We start from the raw sequence: 20,150 nt of genomic DNA on the forward strand, positions 1-20,150 counted from the left end.
AGTGGAGACCCCCTTGAAGGGATAGTGTCAGCCCTCTGCTTTGCTTTCTAACTAGTCCTGGGCAGGCAGGGCTCCCCTGGGAACTGCGGAAGAGGCAGGGGCACCGGCCATTCACCTGGAATGGGGCTCCCAGAGCCTGGGTGCCACTGGGGTTTGCTGTGGGGGGTTGATGGCCAGCACGAGATTTTATTTCTCTACCTTGTCCTCCTTCCCCTGTGTCCAAGGCTAGAAGCAACGTGAAGCAGGCCCCTGTCCACACTGTATTGTGAGGGTTTCTAGCTGCCACACACAGAAAGGGAGGGACGTCCAGGATTAGAAGAGGGACAGGGAAGGAGGAAGAGGCATCAGGAGATAGGAGCATAGTGAGGTTATTTTGATCCTGGAGGTTCATTTGGAGTGAAAAAATAAACTTTTTCCAAAATGAACAGTGTTTTTTAAAATTAAACTATTTATTGTCTAAAAAAGTAAACAGTATAAGAAAGTGTAAAATAAGAATTACCTGAAATCTCAGGAACCTAACTAGTTTGCATTGGGACCATCCTTCCAGGCACCTGAACGTGCACCCGCGTGTGTGTGTGTGTGTGTGTGTGTGTGTGTGTGTACATGTACAGCTGTGTAAATTTTACACAGATATGATCACAGTATGTATGTGCTGTTCCATGACCTGCTTTTTGTAAGAATATGTGACGGACAGCTCTGTGTGTCACTGGATGTAGACTTACTTCAACAAACTGTAAGGCTGTATGTATGGCTCTGACCACTTCCGCTGTGGATGGACAGTGAGTGCCTCCAGATGCCCCCTTTGTAAACCAGAGCGGGGGTCCATCCTTACCACATCTTGGTGCGGTGGGGAAATAATCCCCTTGAGGTCCCAGGGTAAGGGCAGGTATGGGCTTAGGCACACTTCTCCGGCTTGCTTGGCAACACAGCGTTCTCTCAGTTTCTTTAGTCTTTGCTCCCGAGGGGCAGTCGTCTCACTGTAATTTGTGTTTCTTTTATGACTAGAGAGGTTGAACATCTTTTTCTCTATTTCTTGCCCATTTAAATTTTATCTTTGTGACTACCTTTGATGTCCTCTTTTTATTTATTTATTTATTTATTTATTTATTTATTTAAAACAAAGATAGCCCTGTCTGTTGACATTGGTAAGGTATCTTGTTAGGGAGAGAAATCTATGTCCTATCTCATCCTTTGCTTTTTTTTTTTTTTTTTTTTTTTACATTTATTTATTTTTGAGAGACAGAGACAGAGTATGACCAGGGAATGGGGCAGAGAGAGACAGAATGTGAACAGGAGAGGGGGCAGAGAGAGAAAGAGACACAGCATCTGAAGCAGGCTTCAGGCTCTGAGCTAGCTGTCAACACAGAGCCCAACACAGGGCTTGAACCCACGGACCATGAGATCGTGACCTGAGCCGAAGTCAGACACTCAACTGACTGAGCCACCCAGGCGCCCCCACCCTTTGCTTTTTACTATTGCTGTATTGTCTATCACATTGGGTTTTAGGAAATGATGGGAAGCAGTGCTGGTGGTCAATCCAACCCAGAAAGCCTGTGGGGTCCGGTCAGAGTAGGTCACGTCTGAAGAGCCACACATACTCTGGGAAGAAACACACTTGGTAGAGCATCACAGCAGAAGGGAGGCTGTAGATGAAAGCATAAATATGGCTGACCTCATAAAAATGTACAGTTTCTATTCAGTAATAAAACAGCGTTATCAAAATTGGAAAGGCCTGTACAAACTGGAAAACAGCATTTGTAACAAGTGACAAAGTGAATGATAACTTTCATAGACAAAGATTACATAAATGATAAAAAAATGAAAGTCTAGGAAAAAAATGGGAAAAAGACATAACACTTACCAAAAAAGAGAGCTGTATTAAAATATACCCAAGGTTTGTTTTAATGAAGTATGATAAGATAGGAGGACACAGGCTTGTCAGGAGGGCAGAACTTTATACTCACAGATCCTGAGAAGCATGTGCCCCCCAGACCACAGGGGAAGCACCAGGATTGGTCAGGAGGCAGAGGAGGGAGTGGGGGAGGGTGGCCCGGGGCAGTTGGAGATTTGGTGGGAAGGTAGGCAAGCTGTGTAAGCTGAGGATTGGAGCGTTTGAATAGTTTGGGCTCTGGGCCATCGGGTGGTCCCCAGTTGTCCTCCCTGGCCCCGGGTGATGGAGGGCATGGGGAATATTTGCTTGGTATGTGAGAGTTTGATGAGAGAGAGAGTTGGGGGTGTGGGCCCTGGATTGGTGGGTTTGTATATCAGAGTGTACCTGAAGGGGGGTCATTTGCTCTCTCTAGGAATTACCTGGTCATGGGGGAAGGACACCCCTCCAGGGTCAAGGCCTCAAATGCCAGAACATCTAGAACACAGAAAATAAAATAGAATCAACACAAGAGTTAGAGTAAACTTGACAGAAAAAAAAAAATTAGCCCCATTAGTAATCAGAAATGCAGACCAGCAGGGAGCTACATTTTGATAATGAGTAACATGGTTTTCAGAAGTTAATGGCAAAATTATAAGCTAAAGTATAGGAAAATAGAAGCTCACCTTCGGCTAGTATGAGTGAAAAACAGGATAATCATTTTGGAGGGCAGTTTGGCAACATGTAGCCATGCACAGCGTTTATTCTAAGGAATTATGTGTTTTAGAAAAATAGCTTTAAGGTACTGTAAATACTGTTTATGACAGGAAAAAGTTAGAAACAAGTTTTAAGGGCAATGAGGGATTCATTAAATGAATACATTGATACAATAGGATAATATGCAAGTTCTTAAATCATATTGGAGGAAAATAATGCGTAAGAAAATATACATACTATGTTTTAAAAATTAAGTTATTATCAAACGTGTATGTATAATGTGCTCCTACTTCATTACCAAAAAGTGTGTATATGCATATATGATCAAAGTGTTTATAGGGATTATTTCTGGATGGTGGGATTATGGAGATAATTATTATTTCCTTTTTGCTGGCCTAAATTTTCTATAACAAGCACATAGTAGTTTTTAATAAAAAGTATTTTAAGAGGAAAAGGAGGCTGAGTGTTCAGGGCAAGGAGTATAATGGTGGAAGGCCTGAGGCTCAGCAAGGGATAAAGGACAGTGACAATAAGTCGGCTAGTGGGCAAATCATGGCCACCAGGCCTGACCCGGCCCCTTTCCAGCCCTGTGACCTTGGGCCAGTCATCTCCCCTCTCAGCCACATGAGGGTCCCAGGAGACCAAGGGAACGGATGTCCTTTGAAGCTGTAGAGCAGATTCTGAATGTTGGGGACATTGTTCCTCCATGAACCAGGACAGCTGTGCTCTTAGACACTAGAAACCTGGATGGCTGGTGTTGGGATTGTGGGGGGGGCGGTGAGCGGGGGATCTTGCATGCGGATGCTCAGCCTCTTCCTCTGAGTGCTGGGCTCCCCCAATGCCATGCACCCTCCCTCTCTCTGCCTCGGGCAGGTCTGCACCCTGACCAAGGAAGACAATCGCTGCGTGGGCAAGATTCCCGAGGATGAGCAGCTGCACGTGCTCCCCCTGTACAAGATGTCCAACACAGACGAGTTTGGCAGTGAGGAGAACCAGAATGCCAAGGTGGGCAGCGGGGCCATCCAGGTGCTCACCGCCTTCCCCCGTGAGGTCCGGCGCCTGCCCGAGCCTGCCAAGTCCTGCCGCCAGCGGCAGCTGGAAGCCAGAAAGGCGGCGGCCGAGAAGAAGAAGGTTCAGAAGGAGAAGCTGAGTACTCCCGAGAAGATCAAACAGGAAGCCCTGGAGCTGGCCGGGATCTCCACTGACGCAGGTGTGGAGGGAGCAGGTGTCAGCAGCGGTGACCCTGGCGGGGCAGGGTGGGGAGGGTTGGGTCCCTGGACAGTCCTCTCACTGCCCCTCTTCCTGCCTTGAGATAGCACTGCAGACTAAAGTCCAGGCCTCTCTCAGCCACGTGGACCGCACGTTACCTTAACTTTCAGTTGGCGCAGTATCCACAGCAGCCTTAGGACACACTAGTACCTGGGGGTGGGGGTGGGGAGCAGAGGAGCAGCAGAAGGGGAGCTGGCCTCCTCCAGCCTGAGCCGCTGCCAAGTATGCCTCGGCCTCAGGCACGTGGTGGTCTGCAGTAGGGGCAGCTCTCATTTACCCTGACCTTTGTCCCGCAGAGGCCAGCATTGGGGGCGGGATTCAGCGAGGACTTGTGGGGTTTGCCAGGAAGGAGAAGTGCTATGCGGGCTTTCCCAGCCCTTCAGTGGGGCCCCGATACCCTTAAGGGAACAGGGAGGTTGCACCCTCGGTCCTCTCGCCCCAGGCATTTGCGGGCTGGCCTTCCCCCTGCTCCTTCTCTGTGTTCACTCCTGTGTTCCCCAGGCCTGGCTCTGAAGGGTGGACTGTCCCAGCAAGGCCTGAAGCCCTCCCTCAAAGTGGAGCCGCAGAACCACTTCAGCTCCTTCAAGTACAGCGGCAACGCAGTGGTGGAGAGCTACTCGGTGCTGGGCAACTGCCGGCCATCCGACCCATACAGCATGAACAGCGTGTACTCCTACCACTCCTACTATGCACAGCCCAGCCTGAGCTCCGTCAATGGCTTCCACTCCAAGTACGCTCTTCCGTCATTCAGCTACTATGGCTTTCCATCCAGCAACCCTGTCTTCCCCTCGCAGTTCCTGGGTCCTAGTACCTGGGGACACAGTGGCGGCAGCAGCAGTTTTGAGAAGAAGCCAGACCTCCATGCTCTGCACAACAGCCTGAGCCCGGCCTACGGTGGTGCTGAATTTGCCGAGCTGCCTGGCCAGGCTGTTCCCACGGACACCCACCACCCCACTCCTCACCACCAGCAGCCTGCTTATCCAGGCCCCAAGGAGTATCTGCTTCCCAAGGCTCCCCAGATCCATTCAGCATCCAGGGACCCCTCTCCCTTTGCACAGAGTTCCAACTGCTACAACAGATCCATCAAGCAAGAGCCAGTAGACCCACTGGTCCAGGCCGAATCTCTACCCAGAGACCCTGGTAAGATGAACAAAACACCTTTGCCGGAGGCTTCTCAGAATGGGGGACCCAACCACCTATGGGGACAGTACTCAGGAGGCCCAAGCATATCCCCCAAGAGGACTAACGGTGTGGGTGGCAGCTGGGGTGTCTTCCATCCTGGGGAGAGCCCTGCCATCATCCCTGACAAGCTCAGTTCTTTTGGGGCCGGCTGCCTGACCCCTTCCCACTTCCCGGATGGCCAGTGGGGGTTGTTTCCTGGCGAGGGGCAGCAGCCAACCCCCCAACCTGGAGGACGGCTCCGAGGCAAACCATGGAGCCCCTGCAAGTTTGGGAACAACACCTCGGCCTTGGCTGGGCCTGGCCTGACTGAGAAGCCTTGGGCAGTTGGGGCCGGGGATTTCAGCTCTGCCCTGAAAGGCGGTCCTGGGTTCCAAGACAAGTTGTGGAGTCCCCTGAAGGGAGAGGAGGGAAGGATTCCAACCCCCGGGGCGAGCCAGCGGGACAAAGCCTGGCAGTCCTTCGGCATGCCCCTGGGCTCCAGCGAGAAGCTATTTGGGGCCCTGAAGTCGGAGGAGAAGCTGTGGGATCCCTTCAGCCTGGAGGAGGGGGCTGCTGAGGACCCCCCTAACAAGGGGGCGGTGAAGGAGGAGAAGAACGGTGGGGCCGAGGAGGAAGAGGAGCTGTGGTCTGACAGTGAACACAACTTCCTGGATGAGAACATCGGTGGTGTGGCCGTGGCCCCTGCTCACGGCTCAATCCTCATCGAGTGTGCCCGGCGGGAGCTGCATGCCACCACGCCCCTGAAGAAACCCAACCGCTGCCACCCTACCCGCATCTCGCTGGTCTTCTACCAGCACAAGAACCTCAACCAGCCCAATCACGGGCTGGCCCTCTGGGAGGCCAAGATGAAGCAGCTGGCGGAGAGGGCCCGGGCGCGGCAGGAGGAGGCTGCCCGGCTGGGCCTGGGCCAGCAGGAGGCCAAGCTCTATGGGAAGAAGCGCAAATGGGGGGGCGCCATGGTTGCCGAGCCTCAGCATAAGGAGAAGAAGGGGACTGTCCCCACCCGGCAGGCGCTGGCTGTGCCCACAGACTCAGCAGTCACCGTGTCCTCCTACGCCTACACGAAGGTCACTGGGCCCTACAGCCGCTGGATCTAGGTGCCAGGGTGCCAGCGTACCTCAGCGTCGGGCCCGGCCCGAGCTGCCTCTGTGGTGCTTTTGCCCTCACACCTGGGGGCGGGTTGGGGGTGCAGAAGTCTTTTTATCTATATATACATATATAGATATGCATATATATGTATTTATGGTCCAAACCTCAGAACTGACCCGCCCCTCCCTTCCCCCCACTTCCCCAGCACTTTGAAGAAGAAACTACGGCTGTCGGGTGATTTTTTTCGTGATCTTAATATTTATATCTCCACGTTGGTTCCCCCCCCTTGTTTGGGGGGTGGTGGCTTTTATTTCCTCTTGTTTTTAAAACTCTATCCTTGTATATCACAATAATGGAAAGAAAGTTTATAGTGTCCTTTCACAAAGGAGTAGTTTTAAATTCCATTTAAAATGTGTATTTATTGGATTTTTTAAAAAGCGACAATAGTAATGGTAAAGGATCGGCAGGAAAGGCCAAAAGCGCTCCTTCCTGCCCAGTCTTGCTGGGCCCGGCAAGCCTGGCCCTCTTGGGAGCTGACAAGGTTCTCGCAGCCATCTGCCCCTCATGAGCCAAGTGCAGATTGTAGCCACCCGGTCCATCCCTCCTGACAGATATGCCTTCCCTTCAGGGGAGGGATCCCTCGGGACAGCTTCTGTCCTCTCCAGTAGGATGGGAGAATCTGTAGAAAGACCTCTGGGGTCCCTTTTCCAGTCACCGGCTTGGCGTCGGGGACAGGGTGAGGGGCAGGTGCACCCCAGGCCAGGCACCTGAGATGCTGGTGTAGATTTCCCCAGAAACCAGGTTGGAAGTAGACAGCTTCAAGCTTGCTAGTCTCCACACTGAATCCTCTCTGTCTGTTGTTTATCAAGTCACATGATGTCATGGTTCCCTAGGCAGCACCTCCTGATGGAGCTGGAGTTGAGAGGCTCGTAGGAGCCCATTTCCACCGGGGTTGACAAGCCAATGAATATTGGGCTGAAGGAATTTGTCTTAGTGGCAGTTTTTTAAAAAGTCTATGCTGATACTGAAAAAGGGCTACTGTATCTCTAAAAACAAGAAGTTGAACCCAAGCTGTGAAAAGCCAGCGTTGTGCCGTCGCTCCGTGCACAGTGCTGTGCAGAGTCTGGTGCTGTAGGCGTGTGCTGGGACTTGCTTGACCCTTGGGCAGGTCACATCCTGCGGGAGCTCAGCGCACCAGTGTAACAGCAGTTAACGCATCTCTCTCTATTCCTGGATTTCCTCATTGGTCAATGGTGCAGGCCTCACACCCAAGCCCGCCCCCTCTGTGCTCTCAGCGGTAGGGGTGGGCTGACACGTACCAATTTTAAAATGCAGGAGTCAGACATTTTCAGCAGGTAGCTATGATTTTCTGAATTGATGCCATTTCTCCATTTGATCATTTTCTCCTCTCCTTCCTTCCCTTTCCACCTTTAACTCGCCCGTTCTAAAATTCTGGTGCATTCGTTCAGTTCTTTGAAATGAGAATGTGGTGCTTAATTTTTGCGACGTTGTTGAGAGAGGTTGGGCCTAACTGGCGGAAGCAACCTTTGTAGACAGCAAGTCAGACTTCCCAGAGTGTTTGTTTTTCCTGTGGTATTAGCAGAATTTCCATCAGGCTACCCATGTGGATGTGTGTGGTGAACGGGAGGCTTCATCGTGACACAGAGGGGGTGGATCGTGGCCACACAGTGAAAGGACAACCAAGCCCTGAGATAAATGTCAGATATTTATTGAGCAGTTTTTTTCTTTTCAGATGTGGGTCTTTGTAAAACGAGTTTAACAATCAGATGACGATGCTAAAGGCAAGTCCCTGAGCTTCCAGGTGCCTTGTGTAAGAGCTGAGAGCCCACCCGCTGGCTGCTCGCTGTAACTGTTCAGAAGCACTGGCGGAGAGTCGCTGGAAGATGTCCTGAGCATTTATGTGGTCTGGTTTTAACTGTAAATAGTGAAAGATTTTTTTAAGCACTTTTGCCTAGATTTAAACAGCAACTTGAAAAAAAAAAAGTATGTTTTAACACGTAATTGTGGGAGAAATTGTAAATAGTAGCTGAATATTTAACGTGCTTTGTCTATCCTTCACTTTTACCATATTCTGTAAAGTTGCATTTATTTTACAGGACAAAAATGAAATATTATTGCTTTTGAAATAAATACCCAAGAGCTTATCAGGATTTAGAATTATTCAGAACTCAGATTTATAGGAAAACCTCTGACCTTCAGTGTGACAAGCTAAAGGAAGCAGAGTCTTTAATAAGCATGCTAATTTTCTAGTTTTGAGGAAAAGTTGGGTCCTTTAAATGCTATTTTGCTTATCGCATCCGTACTTTTATGCAGGTCTCATTTGACTCCGTGCTTAGGTAGATGCGGGGGTGCCTTGAAAACTTCATTTTAAATGATCTTAAGCAAGAAATACAATATTTTACAAAACATTTGGAGAATGTGACCGTCTGTATGACCCGGGAAAGCCCCAGGTTGGCTGTTGGTTTGGAAGGTCCCGAGTGTAACCCAGGTGATTCTGATCCTTGGCATGTGTGAATCTTCCTGATGTGTGTTAACTATACTCTTCCCCTCGTCACCCTTTGGTAGCAAAGCCATTAGATGAAAGGAGAAACCAATACAAGCTAAAGGCATGTGATGTCTGTCCCCGCAGCCCCAACAGCCTCTGGTTCGTGAATTCCTAGACTAGCAAACAGGCTGCTGAGAGGTGAGTCAAGAGGCAGTCTCCATTGGATATTCCCATTCCCCTCAGAATGGTGTTTCAGAAATTAGGTGGTGCTGTGGCTATGCTCGAGCCCGTGCTGATTTTTACACACTACATGTATAACCTACCTCAAATCTCAGTCATTAAAATTAGCATGCTTTAGACATATATTTAAAAAGTAACTATGCACAGCTCTTTATCCCCCCTTGCTGCTGAAGGTTTCTTAAAGAGAAAAATCAAATTTTTATTTTTTACTGGCACTATCATTTTTTAAGTCCTAAAGATGATTAACAGACGTTTTTATCATGAGAAGAAAAATAAAGCCATTGCAACTAAAGAACCTAACAGCATGACCAAGGTTTAGAGTTACTATTCTAGCAATGAGAAATGATGGAGTCCTCTAGTCAGCTCCCCAGTGTGCCCTGTCCACAGATACCATCCACATGAAGTGTGACTGTGTGGTTCCTCTTTGGTTTTTGTCTCCCCTGCCTTGTGCATGCAAGGGAAGTGCTTGCAACGTTCTGTGCTAAGAGATTTTTAAAATAAAAATCGCTTTGCAGCAGGTTCTCACAAAATAACTGGTGCTAGCTCAAGAAACCGTTATCTAACCATCAGAGATCTTGACTAAAGTTGTTTCATGGATTTTTGAGGTTTTGTTGTTTTTGTTGTTGTAGTTTGTTTCTTGGCAGGGCCTGAGTTTCCCACACGTTGGCTTAGGTGACCGTGGTGTGCATGGAAAGAGATCATACCCTGCTTCCTCTTGGTCCTTCCACCAGCCTCTTTTGGAAATGGGAGTTTGCAGAGCAAGGGATTTTTAAAGTGCTTAGGCGAGGAAAGAAGTAGCAGAGCCTCTAAGTGCTTTGTACCGAATAGCAGTAGATGCGTGAGGACGGTTGATGATCAGTAGGATGGTAACCTGATTTCATGGAGAGAAATCCAGCCAGACTGTAACGTTTAACCACCACCGGATCTCAAACCAAGGCAATGCTGGTGGAAAATGTAAGTGATGTCCCTGACGTGCCTCAACCAGTCTCTTTCCTTTTGTTACTGAAGTGTGTTTTATGGACTAGGAAGCATTTTTATGAACTGACATAGTCTAAATAAAATGGTGCTATGGTGTTTTAATGTGACTGTCCCTGATCCTGTCCTGCTGAGGTGCTATCAAGGTTCTGAAACCACAACCAACCAAAAACAAGGTGGGCTCCAGTCTCTCTTGGCTTCCCCCCCCCCCCTTTGGTGCTGTCTCCTTAGACCTCTGTTTATCGTGCTAAAACCTGCTCTGAGCAGTTTTCCTGTTTTGTTTTATTACTCTTCCCTTGGTGGCCAAAAACCGCAAGGCAAGTTCCGAAGGCAGCCAGCTCCCTAACTGTACTGGGAGTGGGCCTTCCCCGCTTGGCAGGTGCTCTAGTTACACAGCTGTCCTCTTGGGCCTAATGAGAAACCAAGGGTGAGGGCTCCCCCTTCCCCATTTTTGAGGAAGGGGAGTCTGGGACTCCTGCCTCTTCTAAAATGGCAGGCATTCTCATAGCCAGGGACGCACTTTTTCCACCTGCAGGGTGCCAAACAGACACCTCTGAGGGTCTCCAAGGCGCTCACGTACGGAGGCGGTCCAAGTGGCCCTCCTTCCTCTCCTGGCGTTGGCCCCACTGTGGTGGGAAGCGGGCTCATTCCTTTGCTATTCACAGCCCCTGCCCCAGTGTCGCTTCTGCCTGTCGCTGGTAACTCCTCACGTTCGAACTAAAGGAAGGAGATTTCTTTACTCACTTGATGCCACTGAGGCTGCTTTTTAGTTGGTGCTATTCTAAATTTCCTCTCGGGTCCACAGAAGTTGACGTTTTGAAAACAGGAAGCTCCATTTTTTGTCATCCACTGTCACAATAATTTTTTTAAATACCTCAAAAACAGGACATTGTGACAACTTCAGTAAAGTAAATTCCTTGAGGGTCTGATACCTGCAGGTTGTCCATCTGATGACTTACTTGACCTTGAAGAATCTGGGGTTATATTATTTTCCATTCTTCAGCCGTTAAAATGGCAGAACATCTAAAGGAAGAAGTGGGGTTGACTTATTTCATTCTCTTTGTAAGTTTTGCTTTTGAACAAAATGTGAATCTCCTATGCCCATCTCACTGAGCTTTTTCAGGCATTGTTGTCATTTGAAATGACTTCCTCAAAACCTACTGAATCAGCCAGCTGCATGTGCTGTCGGACATGGCCAACCTCGACACGCCCTGGCCCCAGACTGTTCTTGAGGTGCATCCCCCAGCACAGGTTATACAGGCTCGCACCCACGCAGAGCGTTTCCACGTGAGACCCTCCCAGCCCTTCCTCCCGCAGAGCTGCCGACAAGAGCAGAGCAATAGGCTTCTTTCCTGAGCAGAGGCCGTGGCACAGAAATGCAAGGTCTAAAGTTGCTTTTTGCCTAAGAATCGGTGAGTGATTTGGCCTACTTCCTCATTTGCTTCTATTCTGATATCAGGGATGCTTTTTGTAGTGGTATCATGTGCGCTCTTTTCTCATTTTGACTACCCGTCGTCATTCAGGGATAACTCATCACTATTCATATGGGGATTTGAAAAATACTATTTGGCTTCTTTGAACGTCCAAATTTTCTTGATTCCAGTGCTTTTTGTTTTTGTTTTTGTTTTTTTGAGGGGAAAAAGGAGGAGAAAAACAGGAGTGATGTCATTTCTTTTTCACATATTCTAATTATAAAAGCAAATAAGGGCAGGTCATAATTGTGGCATATTAATGCATTAGACTTAATCTAGAACCCCTGTAGCTTTTTGCTGTGTTTTATTTCTTCTCTCTTTGAATTCCTGTTTGGTTACTTGGCTTCCAATGGAGGTGAACTTAACAACCATACTTGAATATTCCGTCTTGACTTTGTAACTGTGGCTACTTGAAATGAAGTTTATCTGGGGTTGATGGATGAATGGTAGGTTTTTGCAATGTCTCAAGGCAATAGGATGTGTATTATTAAACTGTAGATATTCTTAGTACAGTAAATTTATGCTGATAATTTTATTTTGTATAATTTTTACCTTTCTGTTAATATTTTTTTCCTCCCACTTTATTGGTTTGCCTCCTGAGCTACCCCTCCTTACCCTCCCTTATCCCCCAGTGTTTCAGTAAATTTAATTTAGGGTGCCTAGAAATTGCAAGTATGTATCCTTTTTTGATTTGTATTTTATTATAATTTACACAAACAACTGGGTTTGTGAACTGTATTACTCCTGGTATCTTTAAAATATTGTGGGTGTTTTAATAAATTTTATATTTATTTTTTGCACTCAAATTCAGAGTGGGTCCTTTTTTCCCCTCACCTCAAACCAGGCCCAGATTGTGGTATCTGAAGTATCCTATAATCTCACCCTCCCACTGTAGGTTGTAGATGCACCAACAAAGTCCTCACTAATAGCAGCAGTAGGGCCTGTCCTTGTCTCTTCTTGCCACCTGCATGATGTGCAAGGGCCATGAGCTTTTAGAGCTGCATAGAAAGGGGCAAAATAGAGATGGCCTTTTTCTCATATATAATTGTTTCCCCCCTTTTGATCTTTTTGTCCCTTTATCAATCCATTTGGAGACTGATTAAAATTGTTCACTTCTGATGTAATATTTGCTAAAGGATGGCTGAATACTGCTTCATTCTGATGGCTCTGAGCACCAGGTCTAGTAGAGAGGACCAAATATGGCCATCCTTGGGGAGGAGCATTCCCATCAGGTCCCATGCCTGGAACTACCTCTTTTAATCCAGATTGCCCATCCTGCTGCTACAAAAGTGGTTCTAAAAGGTAAGTCGATGGCAATACAGGCCTACCTCAAAAAGCAAGAAAAACCTCAACCTAACCTTACACCTAAAGGAGCTAGAAAAAGAATAAGATAGAAAACTGCGCAAGGAAGGAAGTAATATAGATAAACCTCGAGCCATGCTTATCAAAAATAATAAAATTACTAATGAAAGTGGAAAAATACTGCCACAGAAATACAAACAATTTTAACAGAATACTAGGGAAACCTATATGCCAACTATTTGGACAACCTACAAGAACTGGATAAATTCCTAGAAACATGTAACCTACCAAAACTAAAGAAAAAATATGAAAATTTGAACAGCAATTACCAGCAATGAAATTGAATCAGTAATCAAAGAGCTCCCAACATACAAATATCCAGGGCCAGATGGTTTCATGGGAGAAGTCTACCAAACAGTTAAAGAATTGATACCAATTCTTCTCAACTATACCTAAATACAAGAGAAAGGAAAAGTAGGTTCCAGAGGGAACATACAGGCCATATAATGAAGAACCCATGGCTTTCCCTGCTTAGATCAGGAACAAGACAAGGATGTCCACTCTCACCACTGTTATTCAACATACTACTAGAAGTGCTAACCATAGCAAGTAGACAACATTAAGAAATAAGAGGCATCCAAATGGGTAAGGAAGAAGTGAAATTCTCACCGTTTGCAGATGACATGATTCAGTGTATAGAAAACTCTAAAGACTCCACCAAAAAAACTAGAACTGATCAGTGAATTCAGTAAAGTCACAGGATACAAAATCAATATATAGAAATCCATTGCATTCCTATACACTAATAATGAAGCAGAAAGAGAAATGAAGAAAACAATCCCATCTACAATTGCACCAAAAATAAAATATCTAGAAATCAACTTAATCAGAGACAACACTAATGAAAAATTCAGGAGGATGCAAAGAAATACATTCCATGCTCATGGATTGGAAGAACAAATATTAAAATGTCTATCTACCTAAGTAATTATTAATGCAATCCCTATCAAATACCAACAGCAGTTTTCACAGAACTAGAACAAAAAATTTTTAAATTTGTATGGAACTACAGAAGACCTTGAATAGCCAAAGCAATCTTGAAAAACTGGAGATATCACAATCCCAGATTTCAACTTCTATCACAAAGCTGAAGTAATCAAAACAGTATGGTACTGACACAAAAATAGATTATAGAACACAATAGAAAACCCAGTTAATAAACCCACAATTATACAGTCAATCTTCAACAAAAGAGTCAAAATATGCAATGGGAAAAAGATGGTCTTCAAGAAATGGCATTGGGAAAACTGGACAGCTACATCCAAAAGAATGAAACGGGACTACTTTCTTACACCATACAAAAAAATAAACTCAAAATGGATTAAAGACCTAAATTGTGAGGTCTGAAATAAATAAAAATTCTAGAAGAGAGCACAGGTTATAATTTCTCTGATATCAGCTGTAGCAACATCTTCCTAAATGGGTCTCTTGGGGCAAGGGAAATAAAAGCAAAAATAACCTATTGGGATTACATCAAAATAAAAATCTTCTGCACAGTGGAGGAAGCAATCAATAAAACTATAAAGGCAACTGACAGAATGAAAGATATTTGCAAATTACATATTCTATAAGGGGTTAGTAGTATCCAAACTATATAAAGAACTGATACAACTCAACACCCCAAAAAAAAAAAATCCAGTTTTTCGGAAGACAAACAGACGTTTGTCCAAAGACATACAGATGGTCAACAGACACCATGAAAGGGTGCTTAACGTCACTCTTAATGAGAGAAATGCAGATCAAAACCACAATGAAATATCACCTCACACATGTCAGAATGGCTAAAATCAAGAAGACAAGATACAAGAAGTGTTGGCAAAGAGGTGGATAAAAAGGAGTCCTTGTACACTGTCCATTGAAATGCAAACTGGTGCAGCCTCTGTGGAAAACAGCATGGAGCTTCCTCAAAAATTAAAAATAGAATTACCATATGATCCAACAATTCCACTACTCGGTGTTTACCCAAAGAATACAAAAACAGTTATTTGAAAAGATATATGCACCCTATGTTTATTGCAGCATTTTAAAACAATAGCTGAATTATGGAAGTAGCCCAAGTGTCCACCTACTGATGAATGAATAAAGAAGAGGTGGTGTGGTACACACACACACACACACACACACACATACACACCCTGGGATATTACTCAGCCATAGAAAAGAATGAAATCTTACCATTTGCAACAACATGGATGGAGCTAGAGAGTAGAACACTAAGTGAAATGAGTCAGAAAGACAAATTCCACGAGTGAAATCATATAAGAAGCAAACCAGCAAAGGAAAAAAAAGACAAACCAAGAAACAGACTTAATTCTAGAGAACAGAGTGATGGTTACTAGAAGCCACTTATTATGACAAAAGGATGGGGGGATAGATACACAGTCCTGGTGGTGGCTGGATGTGTGAAAAAAGGAGAAACTGAATTGAGGAAAGGAAAAGAGAAGGATCAATGGAAGAGTCCCCTTCTGCTTGAAACATGTAACTCAACTTCAGAGTCTCAGGCTGACAACCAAGCCAGCAGTCCATAAAGACTTGAGCATTCGTTTTAGTGGCTGCCACCCTCCTATTAGGTCACCAGATAGAAAACCTCCTCTCCAAGGGCATCTGGGTGAAAGTACATAATCATAACAAGCTGCCAGATGATAGGCTCATAAGGTTGTCCTCTCCATTTTTTTCACTTGCAAATGAACCCTCAGGAACTGCCTGGGCACACAAGGCCCTCTAGGTATCCTCATACACATTTGCATGTTTTACAAAAGTGAGATCACCTTGTGTTTGGTCACCTGCTTCTTTCCACTTGACAGTTTGAGTTTGAAGGAGGCCTAGTCCTGTCTCCTCTCCAGCCATTGTCATATTGGCTGCATTTGTAGGGCTTGAGGAGAGGGCTAGGAGATTCCTGCCTTAGGAGGGGCTAGCTGACTCCAGGGTAACTATAATTATGCTTTCATCTCTTTTTATACAATTCTGTGTTAAGTATAGAAAAAGTATAGAAAAGTTAGAAGTTGTTTTTTTAATTTGTTAATGTTTTATTTATTTGAGAGAGAGAGAGAGACAGCGTGGGCAGGGGAGGGTCAGAGAGAGAGGGAGACACAGAATCCAAAGCAGGCTCCAGGCTCTGAGCTAGCTGTCAGCACAGAGCCCGACACAGGGCTCGAACCCACAAATCGGGAGATTATGACCTGAGCCCAAGTCGGACATTTAACCAACTGAGTCACCCAGGCACCCCAGAAGACATAAGTTTTTAAAAATTACCTGAAATCCTACTGTAAGAGAAGCACATATTGGTTGGATTTTCTGAGCATGTAAACATATATATATACATTTTGATAGAATAATGCAAGAATATTGTTATCTTTTTTCACTTAATGTATTTTTAAGCATCAACAGAACCACATGGTTTATAGAGTTGCTATAGAAGGTGGAGAAGGGTCAGTAAAGTATCCTCCAGACTAAGAAGGCACTCAAAAATCAAAGCAAGCCCCTCCACACCATTTACACAGAGTTTATTCAGGGTTACTTCCTGACAGTGGGGATCAGGAAGATGGACAATCCATACACTACGCAGCTATTCTGTGCCCCGTCTGGACCTTAACACACAGCTTGTATAAAACAAGAGAATCACTGTGGTGAGGTCAAAGGGTAATTACCTAAAGTGGGTATTCCAGAAGGAAAGTTTCCAAATTCATTCTTGGAGGCCAGTATTACCCTGATACCATATCCAGAGAAAGACACTACAAAAAACACAGGCCAATATTTCTGAGGAACATGGATGCAAAAATCTTGAACAAAATATTAGTAAACTAAATCCAACAATATATTTTAAAAAATTGTATACCATGACCAAGTGTGATTTATTCCCAGGATGTAAGGGTGATTCAATATTTGCAAAACAGTGAATGTGATATATCAATAAGAAGAGATAAAAACCATATGATCATTTCAATTGATGCAGAAAAGCGTTCAACAGCGGCACCTGAGTGGCTCAGTTGGTTGTGTCTGACTTCAGCTCAGGTCATGATCTCACAGTTTGTGAATTCAAGCCCCAAGCACAGAGCCTGCTTTGAATCCTCTGTCCCCCTCTCTTTGCCCCTCCCCCACTGGCACTCTCTCAAAAATAAATATTTTTTTTTTAAAAAGCCAGGATTTATGTGTGTCAAGCATTGACCCAAGGATCTTTCTTTAAAAAAGAAAAAGCATTCAACAGTGTACAACATCCATTTGTGATAAAAACTCTCTGCAAAGTAGGTCTCGAGGGGGCATACCTCAACATACTAAAGGCCATATATGAAGAACCCACAGCAAACATCCTACTCAATGGTGAAAAACTGAGGGCTTTTCCTGCTAAGGTCAGGAACAAGACAAGGGTGTCCACTCTCACCACTTTTATTCAACATACTACGAGAAGTCCTAACCACAACGATTAGGCAACATTAAGAAATAAAAGACAGCCAAATGGGTAAGGAAGAAGTAAATCTCTCACTACTTGCAGCTGACATGATCCTAGGTATAGAAAACCCTAAAGACTCCACCAAAAAACTACTAGAACTGATCAGTGAATTCAGTACAGTCACAGAATACAAAATCAATATACAGAAACCCATTGCATTTTGAAACACTAAAATGAAGCAGCAGAAAGAGAAATAAAGAAAACAATCCCATTTACAATTGTACCAAAAACAACAACAACAAAATACCTAGGAATAAACTTAACTAAGGAGGTGAAATACCTGTACTCTGAAAATTAGAAAACATTGATGAAAGAAACTGAAGATGATGCAAACAAGTGAAAAGGCATTCCATGCTCATGGATTGGGGAAGAGAGCTCTTGTTAAAATGTCCATACTACCCAAAGTATTTTTCAGATTTAATGCAATCCCTATCAATATACCAACAGCATTTTTCACAAAATTAGAACAAATAATCCTAAAATGTGTGTGGAACTACAAAATACCCCAAACAGCCAAGGCAATCTTTAAAAAGAACAAAATGAGGTATCACAATTCCGATTTCAAGATATATCACAAAGCTGAAGTAATCAAAATAACATGGTACTGGCATAAAAATAGACATGTTAAGTCAATAGAATACAATTGAAAAATCCAGATATAAACCTAAAATTATATGGTCAATCAATCTTTGACAAAGCAGGAATGAATATACAAGGGGAAAAAGATTGTCTCTTCAACAAATGCTGGGGAAACTGGACAGCTACATGCAGAAGAATGAACTACTTTCTTACACCATACACAACAAACTCACGATGGATTAAGGACCTAAATGTGAGATCTGAAACCATAAAAGTCCTAGAAGAGAGCATAGGTAGTAATTTCTCTGACACTGGTCAGAACAACATTTTTCTAGATAGGTCTCATGAGGCAAGGGAAATAAAAGCAAAAATAGACTATTAGCACTACATCAAAATAAAAAGCTGCAGCACAGCAAAGGAAAGAATCAACAAAACTAAAAAGCAATGTACTGAATGGGACAAGATATACCATAAGGAGTTAGTATCCAAATTATATAAAGAACTGATATAGCTCAATGCCAAAAAGCAATAATCCAATTTAAAAATGGGGAGAAGGGGTACTTGGGTGGCCCAGTCAAGTAAGCATCTGACTCTTGATCTCAGCATGGTGAGTAAAAGTCCTGCACTGGGCCCAATGCTGGGTGTGAAGCCTACTTAAAAAAAAAAAATGAGAAGACATAAACAGACATTTGTCCAAAGAAGACCTACAGATGGCCAACAGACACATGAAAAGATGGTCAACATCACTCATCATCATTTGATAAAAATCAAAACCACAATGAGATGTCACTTCACATCTATCAGAATGGATAAAATAAACACAAACAACAGGCATTGGTGAGGATGTGGAGGAAAAGGAACGCTTGTGCACTGTTGGTGGGAATGCAAAGTGGTGCAGGCACTCTGGAAGACAGTTTGGAAGTTCCTCAAGAAATTAGAAGTAAAACTACCATATGATCCAATTACACTACTAAATACAAAAAATACTAATCTTAAGAGATGGATATATATGTACCCCTATGTTTATTGCAGCATAATTTGCAATAGCCAAATTACAGAAGTAGACACTACAATAGAAGAATGAGCTAAAAATATGTGATATATATCTGTGTGTGTATATATATATATATATATACATATGTATCCCATTTTTATACACACACAGAGGAATATTATTCAGCCATAAAAAATGAAATCTTGCCTTTTGCAACAATAGATCTACAGAGTAAGATACTAAGCAAATTAAGTTAGAAAAATAAATACCACATGATTTCACTCATAAATGAAATTTAAGAAGCAGAACAAAGGAATATAAAAGACAAACCAAAAACCATGACTCTCAGCCATAGAGAACAGAGATGTTTACCAGAAGGGAGGTGAGTAGGGGCAGGAATGGTTGAAATAGGTGAAGGGGATTAAGAGTACACTTCTCTTGATGAGCAATGAGTAACCTATAGAATTGCTGAATCACTATACTGTCCACCTGACACTAATTTAGCACGACATGTTTATTGGAATTAAAACAAAATAAACTAAAAACAATATAAGATAAATAGAGACACTCCCAAGAAGACCATCTCAGTCCTTCCTGTAGCCTATAGGCTTTCCTTCTGAGGCCTCCTACAGCCACCAGGCCTCAATTATGACCCCAGTCTGATGTTATCCAAAGCCATGTCTAGCTCTGACCTCCCTCATGAGTTTAGGCTGCTGGGTCGCTCTGGGTAGCTGTTTTGCAGGGCTGAAGTCTTACCACACCAAAAACTTGGTCTCGACTTTCTGCCATATTTTCTTTTGGCTGTTGATGGCCCTGTCATTCTCCTGGTCATACCCAGACACCTACGAAGTCTGGATTTTACCCCCTCAATGTCCTCAATCCTGCCTCCTTACCAAAATTATTAATAGCTCACACCTTGCAGTTGAAGAGGGTGTGCACTGCACAAGTCTTGGGGGGGAGGGTAACCATTCATATGGACTACCATGTGGACCTTCATCATTGGCATAGACTCCTCTCCACCATGGGAAAGGGCATGCTAGAAGAGGGCCACAGCAGTGCTTTCTAAAGCTGATGACCCAGGGCAAAGGGCCTCATAACTTGGTCTAAAAATGAGACCTTTCAGAAGATTGACTTGCCCAAAACCATCCAGCTAGGAAGTAGCAAAACCCAGACTAAAACTCAGGTGGGTCTAACACCAAATCCTATGTGCTGTCCAACCATACCCCTGCTTCTTCTGCACCTTAGGAGCCGTGTACCCAAAGGACACACAGTGTTCTCACTGGTAGGAACCTACCCCTGAGCAGAGCTTAAGGCGTGGCCAGCAGCCTGAGGGATCTGTGAGCACAAGAGGCACAGGTTGCAACAAGGTGGCTCTGCAGGAAGACTTGCATTCTCACGCTTTTCAACAAGTGTTGATATTTGAAATCCTGCTGTCTAGCCTCCACTTCATG

The 20,150-nt window shown here is 44.4% G+C and overlaps 1 protein-coding gene and 1 long non-coding RNA gene across 4 annotated transcripts in view; one reads left to right on the top strand and one right to left on the bottom strand.

Moving 5' to 3' along the window:
• TET3 (tet methylcytosine dioxygenase 3) overlaps window positions 1–12,117 on the top strand; it is a 102,917-nt gene extending 90,800 nt beyond the window's left edge. For all 3 annotated transcript variants that reach the window (XM_029937617.1, XM_029937618.1, XM_029937619.1), the window contains 2 exons: window positions 3,458–3,794; window positions 4,355–12,117. In XM_029937617.1, coding sequence (XP_029793477.1) covers window positions 3,458–3,794; window positions 4,355–6,132 — 2,115 coding nt within the window. In that variant the 3' untranslated portion in view covers window positions 6,133–12,117. The remainder of the gene's footprint in view (window positions 1–3,457; window positions 3,795–4,354) is intronic.
• Window positions 1,434–20,150, bottom strand: part of LOC115289972 — a 28,475-nt gene continuing 9,758 nt past the window's right edge. Inside the window, exons 2-3 of the long non-coding RNA XR_003907901.1 lie at window positions 2,311–2,365; window positions 1,434–1,643 (exon numbers count right to left, since the gene is read on the bottom strand). This is a non-coding gene — a long non-coding RNA (uncharacterized LOC115289972). The remainder of the gene's footprint in view (window positions 1,644–2,310; window positions 2,366–20,150) is intronic.

Source organism: Suricata suricatta, chromosome 4, assembly GCF_006229205.1.
Source record: "Suricata suricatta isolate VVHF042 chromosome 4, meerkat_22Aug2017_6uvM2_HiC, whole genome shotgun sequence".
NCBI classification, from domain to species: Eukaryota; Metazoa; Chordata; class Mammalia; order Carnivora; family Herpestidae; genus Suricata; species Suricata suricatta.